The sequence below is a fragment of the Hyaena hyaena genome, unplaced genomic scaffold (assembly GCF_003009895.1).
Source record: "Hyaena hyaena isolate Hyena2069 unplaced genomic scaffold, ASM300989v1 scaffold_293, whole genome shotgun sequence".
NCBI classification, from domain to species: domain Eukaryota; kingdom Metazoa; phylum Chordata; class Mammalia; order Carnivora; family Hyaenidae; genus Hyaena; species Hyaena hyaena.
Window position 1 is genome coordinate 490,788 of NW_024080925.1, and position 25,227 is coordinate 516,014.

At 41.9% G+C, this 25,227-nt stretch overlaps 1 protein-coding gene across 2 annotated transcripts in view; it reads left to right on the forward strand.

Moving 5' to 3' along the window:
• The first annotated feature begins 598 nt into the window (after positions 1–598).
• DIAPH3 (diaphanous related formin 3) overlaps positions 599–25,227 on the forward strand; it is a 508,311-nt gene continuing 483,682 nt past the window's right edge. For both annotated transcript variants that reach the window (XM_039247287.1, XM_039247286.1), the window contains exon 1: positions 599–868. In XM_039247287.1, coding sequence (XP_039103218.1) covers positions 692–868 — 177 coding nt within the window. In that variant the 5' untranslated portion in view covers positions 599–691. The remainder of the gene's footprint in view (positions 869–25,227) is intronic.

The following is a 25,227-nucleotide window of genomic DNA, read 5'->3' on the forward strand; positions in this document are numbered from 1 at the left end:
AGAAACATGTTAGGGAAGGGGCGCCTGGGTGGCTTAGTCGGTTAAGCGTCCGACTTTCGCTTAGGTCATGATCTCGCGGTTCGTGGGTTCGAGCCCCGCGTCGGGCTCTGTGCCGACTGCCAGCTCAGAGCCTGGAGCCTGTTTCAGAGTCTGTGACTCCCTCTCTCTCTGACCCTCCCCTGCTCACGCTGTCTCTCTCTCTCCTAGAAAAAAAAAAAAGAGAGATGGTTAGCAGATGATTTCACATTCCGGCGTTGCTCAGATGGTGGTGCAGAGGGTCTCGCTTGCCTTTCAGATTAGCCGGAACCAGTTGTCCAAATTCCAAATAAACTCACACCAGTAACTTCCCAGCAGCTTCCCCGCCCTTTGGGGACCTGATCCCATCCGTGCCCTTAGGGTAGCTGCCGGGGTGGAGTGGCGAAATGAACGGCCGGCACAGCCAATCACGTTTCGTTCTGCCCGGAAAAGGCGGATCCCGAGAATGTCATTGACGAAGCGGCGCGGGATTGGCGGGCCCCGAGCGGTGAGCCGTGGCGGGAGTTTTCGGATGTGTTGGCGGTGGCCCCGGCGGCAGCAGTTGGGCTGAGCTGGGCCGGTAGGGCGGGTGGCGGAGCCGGGAAGGCGAATCCGCGGCACATCCCCGCACTCCTCCCTCGTGGCTTGCATTTCAGCCGCCTTCTTTCTGTCCCCGATGGATCGGCACCGGCCTCGGCTGCACCACCCGAAGCAGGGCTCGGCCGCCGGGGCCCCCTACCCCTCCTCAGCCTCGCTGCGCAGCTGCCGGGAAAGCAAGACGCCGGGCAGGAAGGGCCCCCAGCACCCTCCGCCCCGCGGCGCGGAGGAACCGGGAGAGAAGCGCCCCAAGTTTGTAAGTTTCGCCTGGAGTTGGGGTGGGGCAGCTCCTGCGGGGCCGAAGGGCTGAGGCTCAGTTTCCGGGAACCATCAATTTCATTAAACTCTGATTTGGCTGACAGCCAAGTGGGTGGGTCCAGGGGGCCTAGGGGTAGGGAGTGGGTCGGGGGCTAAGTTTCATTCTAAATTGCTAGAGTTTACAGTCTCCTAATAGGTTTACGATGACAGGGTCCCATTCTGTGTGAATCCTCTGACAAGTACACTGGTCCCTGGGTTGCCTCACGTTTGTTCTGGTTAACATGAAAAGCAGCTCAAATGTGAATGTATTGACGTCACCTAGGTGGACTTTGCATTTCTTTTGAGTCAAACTTCTCCCCACCCTTCTAGCGTCTAAGGGTATGAGACACTCCAACGTGAACTTTTAGGTGATAGTATTTCTTTTTCTGCTGTAATTTTCCAAGGAGAAACAGCAAGTTTTAAAACTTGGCGGGCTATGTAGTCACTGTTAAGGAATGTTTTGTTTAGATTGGAAAGAAACTCGCTGTTTGAAACTCGCTATTCTAGTTGCTTCTCTTATTCGCTTTAGCACCCAAGGGAGATGTCATGATCAGCGGGTCGTGAATCTTTTTGTTGATGTCAGCTAGTGAAAGAATAGGCAGTGACGATTGCTTTTTGTGTGTGTGTGTAAATCAATCACAGAAGGTTAATAGATTTGGGGGTAAATCTAACCATTGAAAATTTAATATTGGACCCCTCCATTTAATTAGGGATATGGAAACCTTTTTCAGTTATAGGTACAGTTATACAGCACAGCATGTGCCTTCTGGGAACAAATAACTCTTGCTGGGAATTTAAGTCAGGATGCATACCTTCAGGGGATAGAGATTGTGGAGCAGGAGTGAGTTGCTAAGTATAACAATTAAAAGTAATGGTGGAATAAAACTGGGAGCAGAGCTATGAGATGTATCAGGATACTGAAAATGAGGGACAGCGTTGATTCATTTTTCTAATTTAAGTAGCAAGAGGGGCATAGGACTGGCGGAATTTTGCAGGAGGATCAACCATGTTGTTTGTTGTGTTGGCAGAGTTGAGGAACAAACAGGATAGAGTTAAATTGGCAATGCGGATTCTAGCCAATAGGAGAAGAATCCTGGGGCAATGACTTTTCTTCCTTTTGGAGTCTTTTGACTGGGTTAATAATGTCATTCCGTTTTGTTTCTCACTTCTATACTCCAGAATACATAAGGTATGATTTTCTGTGACTTCCAGCAAGGAGGTTATGAAAACAGAACTGAAATTAATATTTAGGTTTAGTTTCACTGAAGGAGGTATCTAGGTGATTTGGATTCTAGCCTGTGCTGTTCTTCATTTCTTAAGTATGTTTAAAAATTTTTTTTAATGTTTTATTTTTTTAAATTTTTTTTTATTTTTGAGAGGGAGAGGGACAGAGTGTGAGTAGGGAAGGAGCAGAGAGAGGGAGATACAAAATCTGAAGTAGGCTCCAGGATCTGAGCTGTCAGCACAGAGCCCGATGTGGGGCTTGAACTCACTAACTGTGAGATCATGACCTGAGCCATACTTAAGGACTGAGCCACCCAGGTGCCCCTCTTAAGTATGTTAAAAGGGTTATGGTAAAGATGAGAAGACCTCTAAAAGCAATATTTTGGAGTTTAAAGTTAATATATCTAAAAATACAGTGTTTTTATTTTTATTTATTTTTAAAATATTTATTTAGTTTTGAGAAAGAGAGAGCACACATCTGAGAGTGAGAGCGGGCAGAGGATCTAAAGCAGGCTCTGTACTGAGCCACCCAGGTGCACCTAGTATTTGTTTTTAGATAGGACTCTGATTTGAATCTTGTCTTCATAATTAATTTAGAGGTCATTTGGACTATTTGTAATTCCTGAAACTCACTTAGATACTTACAGTTTTTTTAGCTATATTTTCCATTTCGCTGTTATCAGAGATGTTTAATCTGCTATTTAACTTTCTTGGAATATTTGAGGTTAGCAATTACAGTTGTGTCTTGAACAAACTGTACAGGTCAACTTATGCATGGATTTCTCACAGTACAGTACTATAAATCTATTTTTCCTTATTTTTTTAATGATGTTCTCAATAACATTTTCTTTTCTCTAACTTTGTTGTAGGACTACAGTATGTAATACATACAACGTGCAAAACATGTCTTCATTGGTTATGTTATCAGTAAGGCTTCCAGTCAACAGAAGGCTACGGGTAGTTAAGTATTTGGGGAGTCACAAGTTATACATGAATTTTTGACTGTGTGAGGATTGGTGCTTCTAACCCCCATGTTGTTCAAAGTCATTTGCTATGTGACTCTTTTTATTCTTTATCTGATAGTTATGCTATGTGCGGTTTTTGGACTATCTACATTGACTTGCACCTGATGGCTTACTCCTCTCCCTTCCTGTGCTTATAAGCTCTTGGCTTTATCTTAGCCTATCTTCCAAGAGGCCTTATGGGCGATGCTTTTCCCCAGACTGCTTTTCTCGGAGTGCCACTGATTTGGGATCACCTTTACTTGAAGTAGGGCCTTAACTCCCCTAACTCTGTTGCTGGCCTAAATCTCAGTATGCCGACCTTAACGCTACCTTCTCAATGGCTCTTCCCGGTCTACAGCCTACTTCACACCCGTTCTCAGTCTCACCTTAGCAGCTCTTGTTTTGAGGATGGAGACCATCATGAGATCTCAACAATGCCACTACAAGGGACCATTCTGTAGTTCACCTTGCTGTGCTACTAGATGTCAAGGCAGTTCCTGGCTTTCTCTCGAGTTGCTGGGGACAGCTGCTTTTGACCGGAAAAGCAATGGAGGCTGGTGATATGACAGCAATAGGGATAATGTAGGTGTTTTGCACACTGCCCAAAGCTGTAAGCTGGTAGTAGAACTGAGTGGTAAATTGGCCACTCGCTCTGGTCTTGGATTAGGAAGTCAGGAGCTTTGGTGCCCACTGAAATCCTGTTTGACTTTGAGTCCTGGTAAAGCAGACCAGTCCTTGTTTTCTAATATATGTATAGCTGTGAGTCTCAAGGTAGTTTTGAATTGTGTATGAAAGTTTGGATTTCTCCCCATAGATCTGTGTAAACAGACACTCATCTGTTGTAAATGGAAGACAGTTTGGCTGCATAAGAAATCAACTACTTTGGGGCTGTTTGTGAACTAACTGACTTGACTTCAGTAGAAAATATGGTCAGCAGTGAGTATTGAGATGCTGAGGCTAGTTACCAGAGGACAGAATGAAACCACAGGAGGCTGGGAGGCCAAGGCAGGTACTGGATCAAGGGTTGCGAAGGTAGATAGAGTTCAGTGGCATCATGAAACTTTGTCTTGCCCTAGGTCACACTCTCCTTACCTGAGCCTAAGTCCTGTTTCCCTTCTAGAACAGAACAAAACAGTCGCCCTTCTCGTAATGAAAAGCAGTTCGGTGATGCTGGGCATTTCATTCCTACCTTTCACTACTCTTAGGACCACACAGTGCACACAGAGGTGGCCCCCATATCCATATTGAGAGCAGGATGTGTGTGGTTTCTGGAGAAGCTTCCATCTCTAGGCTGTGGGCCAGCGCTTTGATAGGAGGCCTGTATGGTTGGTGGTCCCAGTTGGCAGATTGGCTCTTCTTTTTAATTAAGAATATTCTTTAAAAGTTCTCACGACTTTGGCTTAAATCTTGCATCTAATCTTATTGTTTCTCTTGAACAGATTGTTCATTATTATTTAATTATGTCATTACTGTACCTTCAATTTTGGTTGTGAGAGATATTTCACCCTGTTCAGTAATATATATGTGTCTACCATTTTGGACATCGTTAGTAATAACAGTTACTTTAATGAATGAACCAAGCTCTGTTCTAGGTACCAAAATATATATATATATATATATATATATATGCCATAGATAATTTTCATGTTTTTTTAAGAGAGAGTGAGTGAGTGAGGGAGAGAGAGGGAGATACAGAATCTGAAGCAGGCTCCAGGCTCTGAGCTAGCTGTCAGCACTGAGTCTGATGCGGGGCTCAAATCCACTAACCATGAGATCATGACCTGAGCCGAAGTCGGAGGCTTAACCAACTGAGCCACCTAGGTGCCCCATATGCCATATGTATTTGTATATCAACTCCTTTAACCCTTACAACAACCCTACGAGGTGTGTGCATTATTAGCCTTGTTTGCAAGATGAGGGAAGCAAAGTGCAGAGGTTGAATTGCCTTAGGTCATGCAGCTGCCTGTTGGTGAGGACAGGATTTGAACCCAGGCAAACTGTCTCCTACATTCTTAGTCACAGTCCTGTATTCTCCTGTGCTGTTGGGAATTTTTTTTTTTTTAAATTTTTAAATGTTTTTTTATTTATTTCTAGGAGAGAGAGAGAGAGACAGCGTGAGCAGGGGAGGGTCAGAGAGAAGGGAGTCACAGACTCTGAAACAAGCTCCAGGCTCTGAGCTGGCAGTCGGCACAGAGCCCGACGCGGGGCTCGAACCCACTAACTGCGAGATCATGACCTAAGCGAAAGTCGGACACTTTAACCGACTAAGCCACCAAGGCGCCCCTGTTGGGAATTTTAATCATTACTATTTGTCTCATTCAGGAGCCATTAAAGATACTCATACCTTTAATGAAGACAGAGTTAGTGATTTCCTGATCACAGGTGGATTGTGAGGTGGCCAGAGGAATGAAGTTGGGGAACTATTGTCGTTGACCTGGGAACTTGAGTGGAACTGCAATTGGAGTAGGCTTGATGGGATTAGTGCAAGGTTACCTCTTGGCTTTGGGCTTATTTGGAGGCAGGTGTGGCAGGCTGAAAAATGACCCCCCAAAAGATAGCCAGGTCTTAATCCCTGAAACCTGTGAATGTTGCCTGCTATTATAACAAAAGGAATTCCAAGTTAGGGCTTTTAAAATGGGGAGATTATTATGGATTATGGGGCGGGGTCCTAAATGCGAACATAGATGTCCTCGTAAGAGGGAGGCAAGGTGGGATTTGGCTACAGAAGAGGAGAATGTGATGTGATTTCAAAGGCAGAGGCTGGTGCTGCAGCCAGAAGCCAAAGAATGACGGCAGCATAAGAAACCAGGAAGGAGGGAACTAGAGCTTACTTCCCCCAGAGAAGCAGAACGCGCTTACTTCCTCGCGCGCTCCTTGAGGGAGAGCGGGACTTTTAACACCTTGGTTGGCGCTCAGTAAAACCCATCTCTGACGCATCTCTGGGCTTGTAGCACGGAAAGAATACATTTTGGTTCTGAGCCATTAAGTATGTAGGAATTTGTTTTGTCAGCCACAGGAAATGAACACAGCTGGTGGTGTAGTTCTGAGGGTGACCGCGTTGAAGGGTTTGGTTTAACAGTTTGTCCACGTGTATCTTAGAAGAGCCATCAGATTCATCCCTTCCTTTTGGCGACATTTCATTTTGGACCCTGGTTTCGGGGGATATAAGGTAACAGTTTGATCCTCAAGAACTTGAATCCATCTTGTTCTGCTGAATCATTTTTTTTTTTTTTATGTTTTTTATTTATTTCTAGGAGAGAGAGAGAGACAGTGTGAGCAGGGGAGGGTCAGAGAGAGAGGGAGTCACAGACTCTGAAACAGGCTCCAGGCTCTGAGCTGGCAGTCAGCACAGAGCCCGATGCGGGGCTCGAACCCACGAACCGTGAGATCATGACCTGAGCGAAAGTCAGACGCTTAACCGACTAAGCCACCCAGGCGCCCCTCTGCTGAATCATTTTTGAAGTTGCTAGAAAGCTGAGAAAACATGGAAGTGGTTCCTGTGTGCTCTTTGAATGTATTTCTTCATTGAGTCCTCAGCTAAAGTGATGCTTTCATTTGTATTAGAGTGAAATTGTCAAGAATTGGAGACACTGTTCTTAGTAGAAGGCTTTAGGCACTTGAGTGTTATTCATGTGTTACTCATGTCAGAATTCCACCTAATGCATCTGACACTGAAACTTTCATAAGATAAGATCATTTATTTATTCAGGCCAGTCTTCTAAGTAAATTGCTTAAATTGTCCCAGACTTTTTTTTCCCCTGCTTCTCCTTCCTAACAGAAAAAAGTTTCTTCTGTTTGTTAATATATGGTTTATCAAAAGAAACAAAATATATCAAGTGGCTGTTGGGAGTATGTTTAGCTGTTGAAAATAGATGATATATGGTATTTATTACTTCTGGATCACTCTGGATCTTTTTTTTTTTGTGGATAAAAAGGGGTGGGAGTAGAGATAATTGTCTCAGATTTAGAGCAAGGCTTAATTGCTTTTTTTTCAAAGGCTCATGTCTTTAATTATGAAGCAAGCAAACTGACATACATTTATTACACTGTGAAACCTTGCCTCTTATCTAGTCTGACTTGTAGCAATTGCTTCTGAACAGATGTTACCTGAAACACCTTTGTGCAGTTGGTAGAATGCTAAAATTTGTCATGCTTTTATTATTGTCGTGAATTAACTCTACTTTATGGCATAACTTTATTGCTGTGTCCTAGAATCTTTATATATTTATTGCCTTATAAATTGGATTTAAAATTGGCTTTTTATATAGAATGTAAATTAACATGTGTATAACTTGTTTATGCTTGCAGAATAATACAAGTAAAAAAACTGCTATGTATTATACGAATGTAATTATCTTTAACTCAGCACATAGTAGCCTCCAAGCTAGGTATGACATGAACGCCGCAGAATACGCTTACTGTCACACTCTGCTTGTTTATCCCAGAAACTAATTTGACTTTTAGGTCTATAAAATATAGATTAAGCATAACCTTTTACTTCATGGGATATTAAGGATCAAAGCACGAGCTTTCTTTGAACAGCATATACAAAGGTAGCTTTTCTCGCAGTAGCAACAGGGTGGCATTGAAATACCTTACCATTGGGAGTAATTTTGTCAAATAGCAAATCAAATAATCTTTATTAACTTAGGGGAGGATTTGAGAGTTTCAATAAGTCAAGTTTTGGTGCTGGAATATATAAGTCACTAGCTAATTAATGAAAACTGTTCGGAAATGCTTGCCATAGATTTTATTATTCAGAAAGATACACTGCTATCATTTTGTACAGCTTTTTATAGAAAAGGCATTGTGAATAGCATTTATGGGCAGTGACTTGGACCACTTCTAGAGTTTGAGTCCTAGCATGTTTCGCATTACTTGGTCAAGTTACTTCCCCCCATGTCTCTGTTTCCTCATATGCAAAATGGGATTGTTGGGTAGCTTAAAAGTTACTATGCCGATAGACCTAGAAGAGTGCCTGGCTGATGGTAACTGCTATGTAAATATTTGCCATTTATAGGATTGTTGTTGCTGTCATCGTTAGTAGTAATAGCAGTAGTACATTTTTTTTTTTTATTTCTAGATCTTAAGGCGTTGGGTATGTTACACTGGATATTTGAATTACTTTCCTATACTGGAGATTCCTAATGGGGTCAGGCGTTTTCCTCATAGTGTGGTTTTTCTCAGTTCTTTTCCTGGCATGGTGGGTGTGGTTTGGGTTGATGCAGGCTTTTGATTGTGATGGCTGAATGGTCAGAGCAAGTTGCTCAAGCTTTCAGGGGGGCTAGGTTTTTGTGTGTAAAGTGCGGATCATGACACTCTGACGTCTGCATGCAAATGAAGCTTAGAAAAGAAACCTACAAAGGAAACAACCTCAAACTTAGACAAAGAATTCTTGTGATGCTCCAATGTGGCCTTAAATGATAATAAAAATAATGTTGCTTATATATGTATAGATATAAAACTAAAAATATAACTCCTTATGCTTATGGAGCTTTTATAACTATAAAACTCAAACAGATTTACGTATAAAACCAAAAACAAAACCATAAAACCAATAAAATTCAAATGAACAACAACATTAATTTAATGTGATTGATGATGATGTTTCGCTGAAATTAAGTCTTCATTGATAGATTTAAGAGTGGAAAGATATGTGTATGGTTTGCTATTTTCCTTTTTGCCTGCTAGAGTCTTGGATGGAAACGGAATCTCAGAGGCTGAGGAAGCAAAAGTACGGTAATAAATCCGAAGACTCAGCCCCACATTGTTGGGGTGGAGAGACCTGTCATCTCACATCGTTGTCTTTTCCACAAGATCTTAACCTGAGGCTCTGAGTGAAATAGTGAACTTGTATAAACCTGTTTACGATAAAAAAATAATACAGGCATATGTACATATTTTCTAGTAAATCCTATGAAACTGTTGAAACAGGGCAGGAAAAATCGGACCTAAGACCACCAGCATCTATGTTCATTTTTCTCTTGAAATTTAACCTGCCATAGCTTTAAGTATGTGGTTCCTTGAAGTGTCATTTTGGAATTACGGACAACTTAATTCCTCCCATGTAGGGGAGATTGTGAAAACCTCTGTAGCGTGATTGATGTTGTTTGGCCTTCTTCTAATGCCCTGTGGCAGTACACACAAACATGGACGTGTGGCCACCAGAAGTGTCCGGTGGAAGGAACATGGTTGTAGCGTGGCCGGCCATTCAGATTGTCCGGGTTACGCTTATTTTACTTCAAATGTTTAAGATAATCTTGGAGAAATACAAACTTTAAAAGTTCCCATGGACCTGAAGAGTCTGTGACGGGAACCGTGGACTTCAGTTTGAGGAATCGAAGAGGTGACGTGAGTCAAGAAGTTAGTACAATACTTGAACCAGGCAAAGGTTTTGTACCTTTAGTTTTTCATCTAGTGATGAGCTAAAAGTGACTGATAGATGTTCATTAGTTGTGAAGGATGTTTACAATATACTTCAAAAACAGCTTACTTCTATTTTTTAAAAATATTTATTTAGTTTTCAGAGAGAGAGAGCACTAGGCAGAGTGCACAAGCAGTGGAGGGGCAGAGAGAGGGGGGCAGAGGATCCAAAGCAGGATCTGTGCTGTCAGCAGCGAGCCTGATGCAGGCTACATCTCACGAACCCTGAGATCATGACCTTAGCCGAAGTTGGATGCTTAACTGACTGAGCCATCCAGGTGCCCCAAAACAGTTTACTTCTAAATAATTTATTGAGAGTAAACATTTCCCTTGCAATTAAAAAAAAAAAAAAATATATATATATATATAGTCAAACAAAAGAGGTATAGAACACCATGTACTCTCCAACAAACTTCCAAAGTGAAACTTTATAAATCCTATGGAAATGGCTGTTTTCTCCCTTCCTGTCAATATCTCCTTGGAATCTTTGCTCTTTATTTTCTTGAGATAAGGGCTTACAGGGCTTTTTGTTATTTCATGAAGGACCTTCATGGGTTAAAGACGGCTAAATACCTGTTCAGCTCTCCCAGGACATTATTGCTAATTCTAGGTTATTCTGGAAGTTAAAAAAGAAAAGTACATACTTCTTTTGGAGTTATGATGAGGAATTTCTTGAAAATCTTAGTAAGATACATGGATTAGTCTAATTGTAAGATCCATAATAGTGCATTTATATGGCTTATTTTATTATAAAGTATCTTCCCAGGATGTGGGGAGTTGATCGTGTAATTGCAACATTTTTCTGAGGTGGGTTGTTTATTTGGGCATCATAAAATGAAACTGTGCAACGTTCAGTTTTTAACTAGGATTTACAAATTGGTGACATTAATTATGGACTGTACTGTAGTGTTAAACTGTTTTGTTGATCAAATCCTTGGGTACAATGCAATTCATAAGGACAATTACAACTCATTTCTAATGAACAATTTGACAATAATGACAGTCTGAGAAATGAACATGAAAAACAGAATGCATGTAATCTGCAATCAAAAATTCAACGTGACAGTTTCATCTCTTCATTAAAAGGCAATGGTCTCCAATTAAAACCATGCTCTGACTTCAGTCAGCCTCTCTTCCGAGGGTATTATTTTGCTGTTATTGATATGTTATCTTGAACCTGCTTTCACTTACTTTGTGCATGTGTTTGTGAGCTTTTGGAAGTCACTTTTCCTCTCTGTATTGCTTGGTCTAGGCTTGCTCTTCCTATAATAGGTTTGTGATGCTACCTAATTGAAAATCTATGCAGAATTACTCTTATAACCTTACACCACCGGGTTAATTAATCTATTCATGATTAACTCAAATTCAGATGGTATTGATATACCCTACATGTCTATTTCCTTTTATAAAAGATTTCAGTGGTGGTGGGCAAGGGCATGTAAACGCTACCAGAAACAAATCTGGGTCATTGGAGGAAGGGCCCTGCCAATTGGGGCTCCCCTGGGGGCCTGGCAATGTGGCTTTAGACTCCTGTGATGGTAAAAAGGGCTTAGGGTGGATTCAGTGGATTCAAATATGGCTGTGTAAAATCAGAGAACTCTAGATGCTGGCGAGGATGTGGAGAAACGGGCACCCTCCTACACTGTTGGTGGGAATGTAAACTGGTACAGCCCCTCTGGAAAACAGTATGGGGGTTCCTCAGGAAACTAACAATAGAACTCCCCTATGACCCAGCAATAGCACTGCTAGGCATTTACCCAAGGGATACAGAAATGCTGAGGCATAGGAGCACATGGACCCCAATGTTCATAGCAGCACTCTCCACAATAGCTAAAACATGGAAAGAGCCTAAGTGTCCATCAACGGATGAATGGATCAAGAAGATGTGGTTTATCTATACCATGGAATACTACATGGCAATGAGAAACCATGAAATCTGGCCATGTGTAGCAACATGGATGGACCTTGAGGGTGTTCTGCTGAGCGAAATAAGTCAGGCAGAGGACAAATATCATATGTTTGCACGTATAGGAGGCTTAGGAGGAACTTAACTAAGGACCATGAGGGAGAAGAAGGGGGGAAATGGTGGGGGAAAGGGAGAGAGGCAAACCAGGAGAGACTCTTGAATGCTGAGAAACAAACTGAGGACTGATGGATGTGGGGGGGAGGGGGGAGATGGGCATGGAGGAGGGCACTTGTGGGGATGAGCACTGGGTGTTATATGGAAACCAATTTGACAATAAACTATTTGTAAAAAGAAAAATAAAAAAAACAAACAAACATGGCTGTGTATCCTTGGGCAAATTAATTAACCTCTGAGACTCAGTTTTCCTATCTGTAAAATGAATTAGTAACCACAGTGTGTCCACTTACAGATTGTTGTGAGGATTGCTTGAGGTAATTCATGTTACAGTAGTCTGGGGACAGTGCCTAGCAGTTAACACATGATGGCTACTATGAGCTTTACCTGTTTGATTTTTTCTCAGACGCCGAAGTAGGGGGATCTCATTTCTAGGGCTGGTCATTTTGAAGGGCATGTGACAGGATCTCAGTTATCAGCAGCATTTTGACCATTCTTTTCAAGCCTCTTATCTCCCTTTCTTCCTATGCTCCTGCTAGACACCTGCTTTGTGTCCAGAGACCCAACCTGACCTTAATTCTAGTGGGAACACACCAGGAGGTTTGGTTCCTGGACATATTCCACTCCTTTCTGTTTCATCTAGATCTCCAGCCCCGTGACCTTGAGGGTCTTTCTTTCTCTGTCAGCTTCCTGCTGACATTTGCTCCACACTATACCCACACTCCATAAAAGTGACCCTGGACCTCCTTTTGAACTAGGATGCCTTCACATTTCCTTGCCTCCTCAAACCCGAGGTAGGGTAGAATGTAAATAAATAATAAGACCTCTGACTTTCTTGTCCTGTGCCTCAGATCTCCAAGTCTGGAGCAGCCTGACAGGCTTTCTGTATCTGAACTGGGCTGCTGCATCGGGGTGGAAACCTTCCCAATTCTGTGAACTGATTCCCTAACATTCAGTATCTCTGGGCCCACTGATTAGCTGGGTCCTGAAAGCCGCTAGTTAATAATCATCATCACAATAGCTACGTTTATTCAGCTCTCACAGTGGGCTGGGCACGATTTTAATTACTTAATCCTAACTCACTGCTTTGAAGTGGGCACTCTTGTGTTGGACCTGATGATGAAACTGAGGCACAGGAGGAGGGGTCTGGGGACTTTGCCGAGGTGTTGTAGCTGAGGTTAGGGAATGATGGATACCGGTACATAAAGTCTAACTCTAGGGTCCTGGCTTTGCACTAGCTCTTTGGTTACCTTCTTTTCCATTTCTCTTGATTTTTATGCGAAACCATTATCATCACTCTTTCCTATCACCATGGGCCTGATTCCTTTTTGTTGTTAATAGTTTTTTTTTTTTTAAATTGAAAAAGTAGTGTATGCACGTCTTAAAAAGCCCAGGAGTTTAAGAGTACAGAGAGAGATTCACTGAGACTTCCTTACCCAGCCCACCGATTCAGCCTTTTCCTATACAGAGGCCACAGTGACTTCTATTGTTTTCTTTTGTAACCTTTAATGATATTCTGTGTGTATGTGTAAAATACCCACTTGCACCCACACGGGAACATTCCACAGCTTTCACTTAAAAGATCTTAGAGATGGTTACCCCTGACTCTCAGCGCTCACCTTCTTCAGAGAGAAAATAAGGGTCGTTTTGCTTGAACTTGCTCGATTTCCTGCTGTCTGCACCCGTAATCTTCTCTATCTGTAACTCTGCCTCCTTTCCTCTCCAATATCCACTGAAGAACTGTCTGTGTTTTTGTTCAAGGTTAATCCCTTTGCCACTGTTCTTGCCCCAGTCCCGTTCCAATAGGTACGTTTCACTCCTTAGAGGTTGCATTCTCTAAGAATGTTCCAATGTCTTCCATTATAAAAGAAAAAGCAGAAGCAGAACCAGACAGCCTCCCTCTCCAACTTTCCCTGGACCCCCTTTCCCCTGCTGAACACTGTCGATGCTCTGCTTCCTTCCCTTACAGCCAAATTCTTTCAATTAGTTCTTTTCATTTATTCAGTAAATATTTGAATGTTCTCTATACTAAGTATAGCACAGGTAGATACAATTTGTTCCTTGACTTCAAGAGGCTAACATTCAGTCTGGTATGAAGAGAAGTATGAACCAACAGATGGGAAGTGTTATCAAGGAGTCCATTTCCTGTAATCTTGAAGGACTAAGGCTCTGAAATTAACCTGGGTTTGAATCCTGGCTCTGTATTTGATAGCTGTGTGACCTTGGAAAATTACTGTGTTTTTCTCTGTTTGTTTCTTCATCTGTAAAATAGGAACATGTACCTATATTATGTGTTGGATATGATGAGTCAGTGTGTTAGAATGGGGGTTAACAGGTAAATACTAAACAGCTCTTAGCTTGTTGCTACTATTATGATGACCTTGGCAAAGTGTAGAGAGCATTCATCGAGGAAGGATTCAGCCGGATGTGAGGGCGATCTGGCTGCGACATCTGTCACCCCATTGATCGCCAGGGTTGATTCGGCTGATCCGGCTGGCTAGGCGGGTGTCCCCTTCCTACCTCAGCGCTCCATGTGCGTCCCTCCCGAAGCTGCGTGCTCGGTCGAGGAGGACGACCTTCCCCCGTAGAGGAGGACTGTTCTTCGGTCAAGGGTGCTGCGCTCCCCTGCTAGAACCTCCAAACAAGCTCTCGAAGAAGGATTCAGCCACCTCCCGTTGGCTTCTCAGCCTTGCCTTTGCTTCTGTTCATTCCACTAAAATTGCTTTGGCAGATCAACAGTTGCCAACCCGGTGGCTGATTTTTCAGACTTCATCTTACTTCTTCATACTATTAACACCGATAATGCTGATGATCTAGCTCTTCTGATCTTTGGTCAACACTCTTTGCACCCTTTTATTCTTATTTTTTAAAATTTATTTTTGAGAGAGAGAGAGAGAGAGCAGGAGAGGGGCAGAGAGAGGGAGAGAGAATCCCAAGCAGGCTCCACACTGTCAGTGCAGAGCCCAATGTGGGGCTTGATCCCACGAGATCATGACCTGAGCCAGAGTCAAGAGTTGGATGCTTAACCAACTGAGCCACATAGGTGCCCCCTTTTTTTAAAAAAAAAAAAAAAATTTTTTTAATGTTTTATTTATTTCTAGGAGAGAGAGAGAGACAGCGTGAGCAGGGGAGGGTCAGAGAGAGAGGGAGACACAGAATCTGAAGCAGGGTCCAGGCTCTGAGCTGGCAGTCAGCACAGAGCCCGACGCGGGGCTCGAACCCACAAACCGCGAGATCATGACCTAAGCGAAAGTCGGACGCTTAACCGACTAAGCCACCCAGGCGCCCCTGTACCCTTTTAAGTTAGTGTTGCCACATACTGTCCCAGGTCATCTTCCAGTTTATACCTCCACTCAGCATGAGCTTGTCCATTTCTTTAGCTTTTACTACTACCTAGATCAGTGTTTTTTTTCAGTAGAACTTTCTGTGATGATATAAATATTTCTGTTCTGCTGTGTCCAGTTTGATAGTCACTAGCTCTGTGAGCTGAATTTTTAATTTGGTTTAATTTGAATTAAATAAGCATATGTAAACGAGTGGCCAGTGACAAACTTTGACCTACATTCATTTTAAAAGGACTGCCTGTGGTCCTCAGCATCTTATCCTAGAAGTCCGACTGCCTACCAGTGATGGACGGGTTATTCCTGTTGGAAAACATATACATCTTATTCTGGGCAAAGATGATGTACTTTCTTAGCCTCTGATGCCACCATCAGTGAAAGATTTATGAGCAAAACATCATCAGCTGTGACAGAAACAGGTATGAGGTCACCCCTGTTAGAATGGTTGTCATCAAGAAGATGAGAAAACAAGTGTTGGTGAGGATGTGGAGTAAAGGGAACCCTCGTGCGCTCTTGTGGGGCCTGTAAATTGGTGCAGCCACTATGGAAAACAGTATGGAGGCTCCTCAAAAAATTGTAAATAGGACTATATAATTCAGCAGTCTCACAGGATATATTTCCAAAGGAAATGAAATCAAGATCTCAAAGAGAGATCTGCACTCCCATGTTTATGGCACCATTATTCACAATAGCCAAGATATGGAAACAGTCTGAATGTCAACAGATGAATGGATAAAAGAAGATACAGTATACACACACACACACACACACACACACACACACACACACACACTGGAATATTTTTCAGCCATGAGAAAGAAGGAAATCCTGCTTTTTACAACAACATGGATGGGCCTTGAGGACATTATGCTCAGCGAGATAGGTCAGAAAGAGAAACCCAGATAGTCTATGATAACATGTACAATGTGGATACTAAAAAAGCCAAACTTGTACAAACAGGAAGAAGAATGGTGGTTACCAGGGGCCAGGAATTGGGAGAGATGGGGGAATTGGGGAGATGTTAAAGGCTACAAATTTCCGAGTAAAATGTAAGTTCTAGATCTTTAATGCACAGATAGTGATTACAGTCAACCAAATTGTATTATATACCCCCAAATTGCTAAGAGACTGCATCTTAAATGTTCTCACTACAAGGAATAAGTGATAATTATGTGATGCGATAGAGGTATTAGCTAACGCCATGGTGGTAATCATTGCAATAATTAAGTGTATGAAATCGACACTTTGTACACTTCAAACTGACATGTTAAATGTCAATTATATCTCAAAAAGAAGAGAAAAAAAATGGAGAATTACCTTCACACCCTTGCAAGGTCTGCAGTCCTTGAGAACTTGCACTAGGTTGTTAGGATCATTGGGTGCCTTCCCATGGCCCTGGCTGTCAGCTGAGGACTTCCCCATAATCCTTGTTGACTGTCTTATTGGTGTATTTGAATTGTGGGATTATCATCATGAAACGATGTGCTTTTAGAAGTCCTTTACAAATATACTTGGGCTATTGTTAGAGGGATCGAATTTTGGCATTGCTGGAAGATTGCCAATGGAAGTTTTGGCTGTAGTTGTGCTTGCGGCTTGCCTGCAGAAATTGGTGTGTTCAAAACCCAACTTGTGACATAGGATGCTATGTGTTGGAATTTCACTGTGTGGTAATATGACACAGTGCACATTTTGGTGCTGTATTCAGCTGCTCTGTACCATTCAAGGATTTACCTTTCCAAATTCCTTTGGATACTTGCAAAGAAAAGCATTAAGATGAGCAGCCTGTGTATTTCAGTCTGTGTAGCCGTTGTAGGACAGTCACTTTTGTTATATTATTTTCTGAATTACCAGAAAGGGAAATAAGTGACCCAAGCTCTGTATTTTTTTCCTCTGCAGCCTACTGGATTGTATCCTTCTTTAGGGCAGGTGCCGTGTTTTATCGGTCTTTCTGTGCCAGGCATAGCATATTGTCTGGTTAGCGTAGATGCTAACTATATTCAGCTTGCTTAATATTTCTAAAAGAAATGTAAAATGACCTACCTTTTATGCATTAACACTAAGACTGCATGTAACAGTGAGGATTATAGTCTTTCTGTTTTTCAGATGTTAAATTGTAATATGCAATCATCCTTTGGAGTCATTTTCAGTGACAAAACAATTTAGAGACTAGTAACAAAAAGTAGTAATCAAATTATGCAAGAAAACTTAGTGGTGATTTAGTTATACTAAAGAGCTCAAACTTCATCCAATAATTAAAAAAACCTAATATTCTGGAGTGCCTGGGTGGAACGCTCAGTCAGTTAAGCGTCCAACTCTTGATCTTGGCTCAGGTCATGATCGCGTGGTTCGTGGGATCAAGCCCCCCCATCAGGCTCTGTGCTGGGTGGGGAGTCTGCTTGAGACTCTCTCTCTCCCTTCCCCCCTGCTCACTCTTTGTCTCTCAAAATAGATAAATAAACATTTAAAAAAACCATAATTTTCCTTGATTAGTTATTACCCAGTAATTTTTGATGTGATGTGTTATTTTATTTTTTGGTTGTGGATATTTTTGTGGCTTATATTTTAGTCTGAATTGGAAGGGCATGGTTTATAAGAATTGTAGTATGTCCTACAGCTTAAGTTCTACATATTAGAAATAATAATAATAATAAAAGACTCTTCACTCAATCTCTATTATACACTTCAGAGAGAACTTTAAGACCTAAAGGGGGAAACTCCCTCGCAAAACACTCTTGTTAGTGTTAGTCAATTGACAGAAATTACAATCCCCTGCTCGCAGCTCCTTATACTCATCTGCCTGAAATTTTAAGATAGGACTTGATTGTTGGTGTTTCAGCACTTAATAATCATGCACTTGGAATTATGCTCATTTTTCTTGTTCAGATTTCATTTTTAAATTTCTGTGCTTTAGAAACTGCTTCAGTTCCACTTCAAGCCCTCCTCCCTAGAGCTGATACTGGCAGCTGTCCTGTGGTCACAGGGGGCAGTGAGGGAAGGGATGGGGAACGAACCTGGGTTTTGGAGTCATCGTGACAAGGTTCCATTTCCAGCCTGGCCACCTTTCACTCTGGCAAATCACTTCTGTGACACCTAATTTTCTGATCTCGAAGATGGGGATAATGGCTAATTATCCCCATAATTACACCCCATGGGTGTATTGGTAATTTTGAAGAGTGCTCAGTCAGTGGTGGTAGTGATGATGTGGTGGGCTATATTATATGGGTTCTTAAGGAGTCTTGGGTTCTCAGTTAAAGCCGTTTTTTTTTTTTTTTTTTTTTTTTGGCTTAAAGAAACAGACCCGCATGCAAGATCTAGCTTGAAATTGGAAAGGGCAATTGTAAAGACACGGAGGGGTATATTCTTGGGTGAGGCACACAGTAAGGGTAGCTGGTCCTCACAAGGGTTTGGACTGTAGGACTGAAAGCTGGCAGCTTCTCTCATTCTCTCTTTCCTAGGGTCATACAGCCTTATTTTGTTTCTCACTAGGCATTTGCTCCATTGTTGTGTCTCTGCAGAGCACAGCTTCTGCTGCTTTGGCCTTCACAAAGCCAGGCTCACAGCCTCACAATTCCAGGTATACGTGCTCTCGGCCCATGCAGGACAGATCCTCATTCTCATCTCTGCATCCCCAATCCAGTTTTCTCGTGGAATGAGGATTTGATTGGCTCTGCTTGGACTTAAGTGTTGAGCTCTGCTCACATCTGTGGTCAGGGCCAGCTCACAAAGAACAGTGTCCACTTCTGCGACATAGAGAAGGGATGTCATGGATGGGGCAGAGAAACCAGCAAGTATCTACCATATCTACACGTGTGTGTCTTTGGAGGTTCCTTGATAATTGATAGTCTTGGCACCGAAAGACTGAGCTCAGAAGAGTTTGCCCAGGTTAGTGGTCTTTAACCCTGCTTGCACATTAGAATCACCTGGGGGAGCTTTACAGGTACTTATGAAGGGCCCTACCTTTGGGTCTTCTGATTCAGTTGGTTTGGAATATTACTCAGGAAAAAAACCCAAAAACTTGTCAGGTGATTCTCTTGGGTAGTCGGGTTGAAAATAACTGACCTAAAATGTTCCCTGTAGTAGGTCTAGACCTTCAGAGTTGAGGGAAATAAAATCCCTGGCACATTAAGAAAAAGAAAATGAAAGACATGAACACAAACTGCAAACAATGATCACAGACCCAAGGGAATTTAAACAAAAGAGCTTTGGATGGAGAGAGGTGGGCTCTTCATTTCCTGATGGTAATGAAAGGTGACCCACACTTATTGTAGTTTATATGTGCCACCTAGTCACTGTGTCTGTTGACATCGTATCTCATTCATCCATCTATAGTGGCCTGAGGCCCGGGCAACATGCTGGCTCTGGACATGACACTGGGAAGCTGCCACTGCTTTAGTTCTCAGCCCCAAAGAGAAATGACAACACGTGAGAGGACTCCACAGCTGAAAAGAGAATGGCGCATATGAATGACACTGGCAAATAGACCTGCTGATGAAATGACCATGATAAAACTCCCTGAGCTAGGAGCCCGTGCCCATTTTGGGGAGGGGACACACACACACATTGACGTCAGTTATAAATGGATTTAAGTGGATTAGAGGATGATTTCCGGGTCCATTGGGAGGAGACTGTTGGATGTGGCCTTGAGTGGAATGATGGAGACCTGAACCAAGGTGACATAGGTGGGGGTGTTAGCAGGGAGGAAGCAGATTATAACTGTCATTAAAGCCTCCTCACCTCCAGGTGGAAGTACGTTGTGTACTTGATGGGGCCTTTTCAGTGAGGGCTCTTAACAAGCCTAAAAGAACAGATGCTTCCTGCTTTCCTGGTACAGATAAGGAAACGGAGGCTCCTCTGGGAGTTGAAGTGCCTAGGGTCACACAGCTGATCACTATCTGAGCTGGATTCCAATCTAGGTGAGTTTGCTTCTAGAATCCTGGCCGTAAGCTGCTGCTTGGATAACGCAAGGCGGTATATAAGAGTAGCTGCGCGCGTTCCGCGCTCCTTGAGCATCCCGGACCTGCTCCTTCCAGAGGGCTGCTCTTTCTCTGAATCCTTTCCTCCGGGTCCCCCATAGCTACCTCCTTAGTCTACTTTCGGCTCTGCCCCAGTGCCACTTTCTCAGGCCTATGCAACCCCAGATCCCCCAACCTGTAAGCCCTGTCTCCTGCCTTGGCCAGCTTTTCATGTTAGCCTAACAAGCATCATCTTTTAACATCCTCAGTAACTTATTGTTCATACTATCTCTTCCTCAATGGAAGGAAAGTTCCTTTAGGACAGGCATCCTTGTTTCATTAACTCGTGTATTCCGTTGCCGAGAACACGGTAATGTTTAATAAACATTTGTTGAGTGAATGCCTTAGGAATCTGTTCTGCTGTAAGAAAAGGAATTTTTTGCATTGCGAGTTTGACCCGAATCATGGCTGAGGGTTAATTTGACCTTAGTCTTTGATCATGCCTGTAATGCTTGCCTGTTACTACACGTATTTAAGCATGTAAAATTACCAAGTACAGACTGCCTTTCCTTCCGGTCACCATTGAACACCTACCTTTTTCTCTTGTTTTGTGCTTATTGACGGACTGCTCTTTGGGCTTCCAGCTTCTAAGTGCAGGGACTGAGCTCTCTCTATTTTCCACGTGTGTCTTGCACATATTGGCAGCCTAACTGTGCAGTAGGAAAGTTAGGCATACGAGATTAGGTTTTGCTTAAAGTCTCAAGTCCTATCTTATTTTGGTATCCTGTCCTCGTTTGCATTAAAAAGTTATCAGGTGAGTGGTGTTTACCTTAACCTTCTCAACATAGCATGAGATCGTTTACATTTACAATAAAGAAAAATGAGATTTCTTTTATCTCTGCCATTAATAAGTGTCATAAAATAGAAAAATAAAGCTAAGTCAATATATTAGTGCCACAGAAATTGAATTTGTGTCAAAAGGATTTGTGCTTGTGATGTAGTGATTCGTATATTTTTCTTGGAATTAAGTCTCTAGCAGGTGACAACATCAATAATTCACGAAACCCAGGAGCTTTTTGAAATTGGTTAATTTATATATGTGAATTACAAAACAAATGAATAATGCACTTAATGTATTCTGACATATTTGAAAATATGCATAAAAGAACCCCCCCCCCCAGCCTAACAAAGTCTGTGTTTATGGTATTAGATTTTTTAGATTTTCTTTTTTTACTACATTATTATTTGGAAAGGAACTTATCTATATTTTCTGCTTGGTGTGAAAAGTATTGTCCTTAGTGAAGTAAAAAGCTTTTCTCATTATAAAATAAATAAGCCTATTCTAGACAACTGGGAAAATACAGGAAAATGTAGGGGAAAAAATTGCTCCAAATCCAGCAAGCCGATTATATAAAATTAAAACTGTTCCTGTCTTATATTTTTCCATAACAGTGTGTGTTTGTTAATGGAGCTGGAATTATATTGCATACGCAGTTTTATTTTTATTCTCCCCCCAACCTTTTTTTTTTTTTTTTTTTTGGGAGCAAGAGAGTGAGCAGGGAAGGGGCAAAGGGAGAGAGAATCCAAAGCAGGCTCTGTGCGGTTAGTGTGGAGCCTGGTGCGGGGCTTGAACTCACAAACCCTGAGGAACTGAACTGAGAGTCAGGTGCTCAACCGACCAAGCCACCCAGGTGCCCCACACATATGCAATTTTATTTTTTTATTTTTTCCTATTTAAATTGTCTTAATATTTTTTCTTAGTTTATTGCACATGTGCAATTTTAAATGCAACTTTTATTTTTCATGTAACATTGGATTGTAAGCATTTTCCTATGTCATTATAGTCCATATGGCAGGACTCCAGTTACTTAATCTTTCCCATATTCTGGGGGAGTTTTAGGTTGATTATGACTTTAGCTATTTAAGATAAACTCTGTAGTGATATGTATTTGTGTATAAACCTCTGGTTTTATTTCCTCACTCTAGGTTCTAGAAGTACTTGATTAACCTCATAATAAAGCCTAGTAATTTTAGCTTAAAGAATGTGAACATAGGATTTGTTTCACCAAGTTGTTCTCCAAAAAGGTTCAACCAAATTTAATTTCCTTGTGGTGATGCCAGAATGGGGAAACAAAATCCTCCTTGGAAGGTGCTGTATTAGCTTCAGGAATAGTCCATCTATATTTGTGTCTTGGGCGGGACCTCCAGGAGACTGACTCAGGCTCAGAAATAACCCTGTAGTTTGAATAAGCTGCAAGGTAATTCTTGGAAGCTCTGGGACCATTTTAACTCTTGCTCCAGCGAATATTTGAAACACTTTCTAGACTTCTCCAGACGATGAAAAAGGTCTTGGATTCTGGTGTCCTGGGACTAAATCTGCTTGTAGAGCGAGCGGTTCGGAGATTTTGATGGTTTCTCCCTGGACCCATTGCAGAGGAGGTTTTGATCTGGTAGTAGAGGCGAAGAGAACTAGAACAGCTGAAGAAAACAGCTTAAAATAGGCATGAAAGCTCTTTTACTAGAATTAGCCATTCTGTTTGCCCTTTAATTTTACCTCCATGTGGAAGGAATTCATTGAAGGAAAACGAACATTGGAGTTCTGTTAGAACAGAAAAAGACTTGTTTGGTGCCCATCCCCTGTGATGTGTCCTCTAGAAGAGAGTCCCAGGTAACAATTTGATTGGCTTTTCCAGAGAGGTGTTGGTTTTCTAGCAGTTCTGTTGCTGCCTTTTGATCCTTTAGAAAACTTCTCTTAGAAATGAATTTTTTCACTTCTGTGGATGCTTGAATGACGTCTCCTCCTGAAAGCGTATGTTTTCTCAGTGATTCCAATTTCCCAAAGAAGGAGTTCTGGAGAAGGGAGGTTGGAATCTTGGGTGGGTGAGAGAAACCTGGGACAATGGCCGGGTGTGTGTCTTTCTGAGGTAGGCGGGGTCATGGTTTTGAATAAATGAACAGAGTAAAAGAAGCTGGAGAGTTTTTACTCATTCTCACCTGTTCCTAACATCTCTCACTTGTCTCCACCCGGGTCTAAAAATATGACCACATGAAGAGCCAGTCAACTTAAAAGCTTTTCTTTACATTATCAAAGAGCCAGGTCTACCCTTATCCTCGGTGCTATGAGAGCTTCCGTCTTATTTTTGGATGGTTCTGAGGTGTTAAATCTGGAGCCCTCGAATGTTTTCACATCTAGGTATGAGCAATGAACCTGTGGCTCTGTAGGTGTGGTTAGTGTTGTGGTTAGTAATAGCACTTTACATTTCTGCAGCCTTTACGACTGGCATTGACATTAAAACCAAGGTGTGTGGACCAGAAATGTTGTTAGGAAAAAGTAGGTGTTAGCGTATTGGTGGGAAGGAAGAATCTGGAATTGGAAACGAGTGTGAGCGATGCTTACCCTAACCTCATCCATATCTTATGATAAAAAGAAGACTAATCTTTTATCCCTTTTGGGTATAAGTTTGTCAGTAACCTAGTCCCTGTTTTGACAAGCAAATAGTGTCATGTCATGGTTTGATCTAATGAGCAAGCTTTGATGCTTCACTAAATCTATGCCTATGAGGTTGACTTATTGTACCATTAGAGACAGACTAAGCATTTCAATAAATGATGCAATAATTCATCTTGCACACCATGGGTTGTTGAATTCTCTTTAAATAGTACTAATTGGTGCCTGTCACTACATGGCGGTAAAACCTGTCCCAACTGTACCAGCTTAGGCTTCTCACTTTGAAAATTTCGCATACTTCTTACTTGTACCCTTCATTTAGCTTGTTTTCAAGGATACCGGGTCTAAAGTGAGTCGCAGGTGAGAAGATTCGAACCGGTGCAGGCTGAGGTGGGGGGAGGAGCAGGATATCTCACATGGTCGGGGGTGGGGGTGGGTGGGAGCTGGCTACAGCACTGCCCAGGGCCCCTTAAGCGTGCATGTTTCTAAGCCCTACCGCAGACCTACTGAATCAGAGTCTTGAGAAGCTGAGACCTTGTAATCTTCTTTTACAAAGAAAATGCTGGCGTGTTTCTAGTGCACACTAACGAGCTGGAAGCTAGGTGGCTTAGAAGGTCTAGTTTATGAAAACTGAGTCTGAGTCAAGCCCGTTCAGAAGCTTTGCTCTCGGAGGTGTTCCTCTTGTTAGCGGCTCCTCATAATGACCCAGTTAAAGGATGTGAATTAAAGAAATTAAATTTCAACAGCCAGAAATTTTTCTTAAAGATTAGCACGTATTTGGCTTTGACAGTGATTAGGGCCTGTTAGTCTGACAGTAGGTGGTGGCTGTCAGGTACCTAATGACATGAACGGACAGACGCTTGCTCTCTGCTAGTTCCAATGTGCTAACCAATGAAAGAAAATATAAAATTTGCTAAAAGTCTCAGGCTGCAGCTTGGAACCTTTTTTTTTTTTTTTTTTTTTAAACTGTATGTGGACCTTGGGTTTGTATGTTGTTTTGTATTACATAGTTGATCTGGTGTTTGTTACCTCCTTGTAAACTAAGTTGGTTGGGGAAGGACCATTCCTTCATACCCCTTGATATTTACAGCATTTCACACAGTGCTTTGAATGCTCTAGATCTATTTTTTGGCAGCATGTAGGGTCTTCAATAAAGGTTTTGATGCCTTGCTTAAATGCGAATACAGAGACCTATGTTCTGTGTTTTTACTTTTTTTTTTTTTTTTCAAAAGAACATAGGATCCAAAAAAGTCGACAAAGACTTTTTTCTTTCAACTCCAGAGTGATCCTCTTGACCATTCATCCTAGGAACTGTCCTTAGCAGAAAGCATTGTTACCTATCTATTCCTTATGTTTTAGGGAGAAAATAGAATTAGCAAATTGAGCAATGCAGGAAGAAAAATGAGTTGTTTGGCTTGGGAAAGGAGCTCTGATGTGCTTTAATACCACACCTTAACCAATTACCGATGGTTCTGACTCCAGAACTGTTGTGATATTATCACCAGTTTGATTTTATCCCATTGCTGCAAAGCATTAATAACACCTATACAATCATAGACCAGGTGATGTGACTAAAGGTCACAAATCACATTAGGTATGAATGTTTTCATATATCTAAAACTGTATGGTTTCAATTTGTGTGTGTGTGTGGGTACTAAAAGTTGCTTATGGGTTATTTTTAAAGTATTCCTATTTGCTTCCTTTTAATAGTCCATTTTATGTTTCCATTTCCTTCTTGGTATGGCTATCGGCAAATGCTGCTCTTGAGCCGGGTTGATAGGTGCTCTTGTTTTCCACAACAGACTGAGTGAAGGGCTTTGCTGGTAGCTATAAAGCAAATACTACA